Source organism: Rhodnius prolixus, unplaced genomic scaffold, assembly GCF_049639745.1.
Source record: "Rhodnius prolixus isolate KJV_2025 unplaced genomic scaffold, Rpr scaffold_1, whole genome shotgun sequence".
Classification (NCBI taxonomy): domain Eukaryota; kingdom Metazoa; phylum Arthropoda; class Insecta; order Hemiptera; family Reduviidae; genus Rhodnius; species Rhodnius prolixus.
The window spans coordinates 43,825,896-43,833,253 of record NW_027411581.1 but is presented as its reverse complement, the minus strand read 5'-3'; the positions used below and the strand labels follow the sequence as shown (position 1 = coordinate 43,833,253).

Genomic DNA, 7,358 nt, shown 5'->3' with positions numbered 1-7,358 from the left:
CTGTATTTACTATACATTCCCCAGCTTAGTCTTATTCTTCTGTTAATTTCTTTATCTATTTTCTCTTCTTTATCAATGAGTTGCCCTAAATATACATATTCAACTACTTCTTCTATTGGTTCTTCGTTTATCATTACCATCATATCTTCAGTGTTATTTATTTTCATTATTTTAGTTTTTTGTGGATTTATTTTTAATCCGAGTTTTTCAGCATATTTAACTAGGTCTTTCAACATATTCATTATTTCTTCATGAGACTTTCCAATCAGCACTAAATCGTCTGCGAACTTCATAGTGACCAATTGTTCACCATTCACTTTAATACCATAGTTATGCCACTGGCAACTCTTAAAAATTTCTTCCATTACTACTCCAAATATCTTTGCAGAAGGTACATCTCCTTGACGTAGACCTCTTCGTATTTTAATATTCTTTCTTTGATTTCCAATGTTAACTTGCAGTTCGGCGTTTTTGTAAATAAATTCTATAATTTTAATGTATTCATATTTAATTTGTTTACTCTTTAAGGTTTTCAAAATTGCTTCGGTGTACACACTGTCGAAGGCTTTCTCGAAGTCTATGAACAGTAGTAGCAGGGTGATTCCATAATCTTGTGCTTTTCTTATTAGTTCACGAATTACCAGAATAGCATCCAAAGTGGAAAAATTCTTCTTAAAACCAACTTGATCCACAGGTGAATCGAAATCCAAATGTCTATCCATTCTTTTAGTTAAAATATTCATAAATAGTTTGTATATTACAGATAAGAGGTTTAATGGCCTATAGTTTTTAATATCTAATTTATCTCCTTTCTTAAAAAGTAAGATTAATTTTGATTTCAGCCAGGACCGAGGAACGCTTTGTTCTTGTAAACAAACATTGAACAAATCGCATAGTTCAATTGCTAGTTTTTCACCACCCACTTTCAGCTGTTCGTTCACAATATCGTCTAGTCCTCCAGTCTTACCACATTTCAATTTACTTATAGCATTTTCAACCTCGCAGGGTAGTATCTTTTGAAGTTCCGCTAGGTCTTGATTATCGTAATGCACTTGATCTATCGGTTCTGGTGCACTATATAGTTCACTATAGAAGTCGCAAATAATATTTAGTATATCTTCCTTTTCTGTTTTAATTATCCCATTCTTATCTTTCATCGCTATAATGCTTTTCCTTCCTAACATTTGAGATTTTATACACTTCTTTAAGCTACTACCTGTTTGTATGACTTCTTCCATTTCTTCTATCTTTTTCTTTGAGTTCCATTCATTTATCATTCTTCTTATAGTTTTAGAAATTTCTGTGAATTCTATTTTCTCTCTTCCTTTCCTCTTCAGTTTACGTCTTTTCTGCATCAGTTTATTTATTTCATCAGGAAATCTTCCTTTTTTTCTATTCTTACTTCCTTTGTTTCCGATTACTTCCTCTGTTGTTTCCTTTATGGCTTTCACTAATCTCATTTCCATTCTATTAAGGTCTTTAGTTGTGTCTTTCTCCTTATCCAGGTTTAATATTAATTTATTTTCGAATTCTTGCGACATTAATTGTTTCTTATCTATTTCAATCTTTCTACTTTGCTGATAAGTTTTCCTTCTGAATTTTAATTTAACTGTAGCTTTAATAGCTTTATGATCACTTCCGATATTGATATTGTCTTCAGTATCTACATCAATCACTATTTCTTTTCTATTTACTATAACATAGTCTATCTCATTTTTAGTATTTCCGTCTGGACTAATCCATGTCCATTTTCTTTCTGGATCTTTTTTGAAGAAAGTGTTCATAATTGCTAGGTTATTAGCCTCAGCGAACTCAACCATTTCATTACCTCTCTCATTCCTTTCTCCAAATCCAAACCCTCCCACTGCATTCTCTCCTTCCGTTTTTCCCACTTTAGCGTTCCAATCCCCTATTATAATGGTGAATCTGCAGGGATCTTCATCTACTGCTGGTTGAAGTTTACCATAAAATTCTTCTAGTTCTTCTTCTGTAGAGTCACTTGTCGGGGCATAAATTTGTATTATCTTAATTCTTCCTAACTTCTTTCTACCAGGGTTCCATATTAGTTTTGATACTCTTTGTGAGTAACTTTTAAATGATGTTATCTGGTTTGCCAGGTGCTTATTAACTAAAAAACCAGTTCCCCCTATACTTCCATCGCCATTGTAGTAAAATTTCATATTGTTTTGCAGTTCTAAACATTCTTCACCGTTTCTTCTTACTTCAGATAGTCCAATTAAGTCCCATTTTACATTTTTCATTTCTTCTATTAATTCTAATAATTTATTATTATCTTTTAGTGTCCGACAGTTATAACTATATATGTAGATAATGTTTTCATCATTGATACTTTCTTCGTTGCAAGTAACACTTTTCTGTAATTGCTATATCGCTAGATCATGCTTAATTTTCTTCATTGATTTATCTAAACCCTGATAATTCAAATTAGATCTAGAAACATTATTTAGCACCGTTTTCTTTTCCTTTCTGATTTGTTTTCCTTTAAATTCTTCTGGTGACGGTTTTTGTGTAGTTAAATTGTTTTCTTTCTGCTCTCTGTCCAATAATTTAGTGACATGCATGAATTTACCATCAATTACTAGGCCGTTTTTCCTTAATTTACTTATATGGCCTAAGTCTTTGAATTTTAAGTGTTCTTTTATTAGTTTTTTCCTCTGTAGTAAGTCCTCCTTGTCGTAATCTTCGGCGATAAATATATTCGAACCAATCAGTTTCGAGGAGTTTTCCAGTAATTTTCTTTTACACTTATTAGAAACACAGGAGAGTACAACAGGACGTTTTTTCCCCTTATTCTTTCCAAACCTTCTAACGTAGTTTATGTGAGATTTATCTAGATTTACTGACATCACGTTTGTACAAACGTCTACGATAGTATGTTCTAATTTCTTATAATCCTCTTCTTCCTCCTCTTGTATACCAAAGAAAACAACATTATTTCTTCTTTTAATGCGTTCTATTTCTCTTGTCTGTTTTGATATTAAATCAATCAGTTCTAAATTTTCTTGTTCTAATTGTTTATATTTTTGATTTTGTTCCTTGAGTATTTCTGTAATATTCAAATTGGATAATTCTCTACGAATAACGTTCATAAATTCCTCTATAATCTCTGTTTTTAAATCATCAAGGAGTTTCTTTAAATCAAAAGTAATTTGGCTAGTCATAATTCACAAAGTTGGGTTTATATATTTACAAATAAAATAATAAAAATAAAAATAAGATAATAAAACTATTCCAAACGAAAAGATAAAAGAACAGTTTACCTGTATTTTACTTAACCAAACAGAATATCTGAACTTAAAACTTGACCAGTAAACAAAGAGTAACAGTCCGTTGCCGTGATCTTGATCACCACCAGAATTATGTCCCCCTCCGCTCCACTACTATTACTGTTCAATTCCAACCTACACTTCTAGTTATTAAAGTTTTTATTTAATAATTAAACATCAGTTACACCAATAGTTCTAAATTTTTAATATATTACAGATAAAATTAATTAGATCACTTCTATCATAAATTTAAATCAATTAACTTTCATTAAACCACTGAAAAAAGTGATTTAAACAGGGCACATCTAAACACGTCCGACCTGTTTCTAGTCTAGTACGCAACTCAGATTACATAAAATTATAATTTAGACTTTCTTTTTATTTTAATATTTTATTGAAATTTGCAACTGCAACGATTATTGCAACAAGCAAATGTGATAAAATATAATTATGTCGTGAATGAAGATAGGAGAGGGCACCCAGTGGTGTCACTCCAGTAACGTGCTCTTGCTATACTGCTCTTATGATGTGAGTAGATCGCGGGGCCATCTTCTCTTCAATCTCCTTGCAGGATTACCTGGTATTTCGAAAGAAGATAGGTGTTCTATGAGAGGGTTAGGATGAGCTGCTGTAGAGGAATGAAATTTAGGAAAACGAGTTTTAGCAAGATCTTTAATGAAAGAGATTTTGAGGTCAGGATAGTGAGGTTAGATACATAGAACGGAGCATTAAGAAGTTAAGAATCAAAGTTAAATTAAATAAAATATTTAATGATATTCATCAGATTATAAGTAATCATTTCTCGTAATTACTTGGTAAAGTACGTTTATTAATTGAACCGCCATTCACTGCACAAATCGATTAACTCCACTTTTTAAAATATTTTAAATTTAAGTGTCAAAGCCCTTGGTTCAGTCATAGTTTTTTGTATTTATAATAAATTTTCCAAATAATAAAGATTCACCATTAAACGACAAAATGTTTTAGCCATTGAATAATAAATAATTTATTTCAGAAGCTATTTTGATTAATTTCGTGCCCTAATCGTTACAATAATTCAACTCAAATTCTGTATGATGCGTTGAATGATATCGGTAAATTTATTTGAATTTATATTATAAACGAAATTTTAAAAAACAATGTACATTACTTCATCGCATGTCTCCACTTTTTGTTTTATGGAGATCAATCGAGTTGTGCGGCGAACGGCTCAATATGTTTACTGTTTGCTTTAACTTGTTTCTCAAAGACTTCAGGTAATTGAAAAATAGATGCTTCCACACTTTTTAAAGCATCAACTGTAATTATTGAATTAAAAAAAAAAACAATGAATTAATCAATTTTTAAAAAAACCTGTTTAGCTAACGCGGTCCAGACTTCCCTCTAAGGCATCGTCTCCTTCAATCCTTTGTGCTAATAGGAAAAAACAATTATCTCTTGGGTCCAACTGGGTGTGAAATGTTAACAACCACTGAGGAGTAATTAACTTTGCGGCGGTATCTGAGAGCTGCAGTAAACAGTGGCGCCCTTTGTGGCTCTCATGTCTCATTAGGGCGGTAAAGAGCTGTTTCATATCCACACCAGCCTATACTACCTATAAATTACTCAGCCTCCTTGCTAACTAATTAATACAAACTAAATTTGGATAGATTGATTTCTGTTGGTAACAGGCTGAGCCAGTTATATACGGGCGAGTTCCTCAAGATCAAAGAGGAACCAACTGGAATTACTTCCAGGACTTAATCAGATCCGGTAAGCAACGTCTTTATATCATCACCGTCACGAACAAACTGCCGTGTACAACAGGTGGCTTGCTGCTTAATATTTAACACTCATTCGGTCGCTGCAATTTATTGATTCCTATGATGTTATTCAACTACAATCAACAGGAGAACGATCCTTCATTTAGTAAAATAGTGGATGGTAAATTGTTAATCATGATGGCGTTTATACTTATCGAACTGCCCACTTAATTTACCTAGTTTAAATCCATTTTATTAAAGGACGTTTTAAAAACAAAATTTTCTCTTTTTCAAATTTTGACGATCGGCAAGATCTAAAATTTGGACACCTAACTGCGGTCTCCATTACACAAGATATCTGGCATTCGAAACCAGATTTATCTCTTTTCCTAATTTCCCGTGTTGCTTAAAAACCAGGTTCAACAACTCTCTTTGTACTTAGTTCAGAATTAGACCTCCCGCCGAGAGCTTATTACTGAGCCATAGAAAGCCTTGGTTTATTTCTAATAAATGTATGTATGAAAAGATTCAAAATGGTTAATTGAAATTAGCATTGAGGCTGGCCGGCCACATGATCCTCCTTTAGCATTGCGTGTTGTTGCTGTTTAGAGGAGTTGGTGAAGTCTCGCGGATGAATTGTAGAGCAACAGAGTATGACCGATTTTAGCGTAGAATTATGTTTATTTGTGATGTTTTGTACGAGTATTTGTAGCGTTTGGAATATACGGAATGGAAATTTGGTGCTGAGCCAAAGCGTCAAATACTACAGAATTCAATCCTTTCAATCAAAAACGCTCTGTCAAATCTCTAATGCTCCTTAATGTTTCCAACTCTATCTTGCACCGAGATCTCCTTGTTCCCTATGTTTCAGAAGTTGCAAGATCTCGTTACATTAAATTCCACGCTTCAATTACCACAAATCCTGACCCTCTAGTATCCCATCTTACTACATTATCAGGAAATCTTCCCAGGCGGTTGAAGCACCGGTAGCCACGTTATGTTCTTAATGAAGTAAGTGCCAGTGCACAATAGCAGTTTCCCCAATGGATGAATTCTCCCCTCATGCTGCTCACGTATTTATACCATGTGTATCATGTTGTATCAACTTCACTTTTTGCAGGAAGTGTAAAAATAAAATAAAAAAGTTAACAAAAAAATGGCCGCTACATATTTAGAGTAAGAAGCAAACACGATTACTAAATAACACGAACGTGGATTTATAGAGTCACCCAGCGATCCTCTAACGTGCTTATTTAAGTTGAAAAAGTAGAGTAGATCTGAAGATCACCATCTCCTTTGCTACTTTTGTGAGTTCCCAGGAATATTTGAATGGAGACGATTGAAGGGTGACCTTCTGAGAAAGAAGATACCGGTATTTTGATAGATCGTGGAAGAAGGGTATTTCGAGGTCATTAATAATGGTAAGCTTACAAGCGTACAAGAGAGGTTTACAATCTCCTTAGAATATTTGTGAATTAATAATAATAAACGTTCTTAATTGTATAATGGTTCTATGATCAGTATAATTGGAAGAAATGAATAAATTTTAAAGTTGAAATTATCTCGAAACATAAAACTTTACGAGTACATCTAAAATCGTAATGGAATTTTAGTCGTGAGAACATCTCCTCAGAAGTAGTCACCAAAATCAACAACAATCAACTTTACTTTTGATTCTGTTATTTACATACTACAAACATCTTTTAACTGCCCCACGATAAGTGGAGATTCATGAATAATAAGTAGAATCAATGGAAGACAGTATTTTGTTTATTATTTCATTGTATGATTTTGTTTAACGTTATAATCGTCACAAAAGAGCCGGTACACGTCACCTGAACAAAACTAATCATTATCCATCATTAATTATCAGTATTCATACTGAACGTACAATAATTATGGTGATTGTTACGATATCGTAGAGGGGAGAAATAAATGTAATACATATTTGTCACACCGTTAATAAACTTCCATTACCTACTTATGCAAAGTACCTGTTAATGAGATTCTCCAAACACCTGTGTCTTTAGGGTGCCTTTTTTTTTGTTATCCGGTACAATGCACCATAGCCAATCGACGGGAATTGTCTACTTGATTACCAGTTGAGTGGCTAGCCAATTAGCGGTTAGAGAAATAGTGGCTCTCACTCACTCTAGCATTAAGGGTGGAAATCCATCAGACCATAATTCCAAATGTTCATTGGTTTGGAGTGTTGACGGATTCAATAAATCATCAATTTTTTCCATCACATTTTTTTTTTTATCTTCGTGTCAAGAAAATGTCTTATTTTTAAATTAATCCAAGCGTGCTCCCGTTTTGATAATGAAGT

The 7,358-nt window shown here is 33.0% G+C and overlaps 1 protein-coding gene across 1 annotated transcript; it reads right to left on the bottom strand.

The window, feature by feature from the left end:
* Positions 1–367: 367 nt before the first annotated feature.
* On the bottom strand, positions 368–2,261 carry LOC141448549 (uncharacterized). The gene is made up of 3 exons (XM_074116965.1): positions 1,422–2,261; positions 879–1,349; positions 368–484 (listed from the first exon to the last, which is right to left on the bottom strand). The coding sequence occupies exons 1-3, from the start codon at positions 2,259–2,261 to the stop codon at positions 368–370; spliced, it is 1,428 nt and encodes a 475-aa protein (XP_073973066.1).
* Between the last annotated feature and the right edge of the window lie 5,097 nt (positions 2,262–7,358).

What these genes read in the sequence shown, in the direction of transcription:
- LOC141448549 (XM_074116965.1), bottom strand. Translation starts at nt 2,261, where the DNA reads ATGAAAAATGTAAAATGGGACTTAATTGGACTATCTGAAGTAAGAAGA. An exon ending in TAAAGGAAACAACAGAGGAA is followed by an intron (nt 1,350 to 1,421) that starts GTAATCGGAAAC and finishes AAACTGATGCAG; the next exon opens with AAAAGACGTAAACTGAAGAG. An exon ending in AACTATGCGATTTGTTCAAT is followed by an intron (nt 485 to 878) that starts GTTTGTTTACAA and finishes TTAAAATTATAG; the next exon opens with AATTTATTTACAAAAACGCC.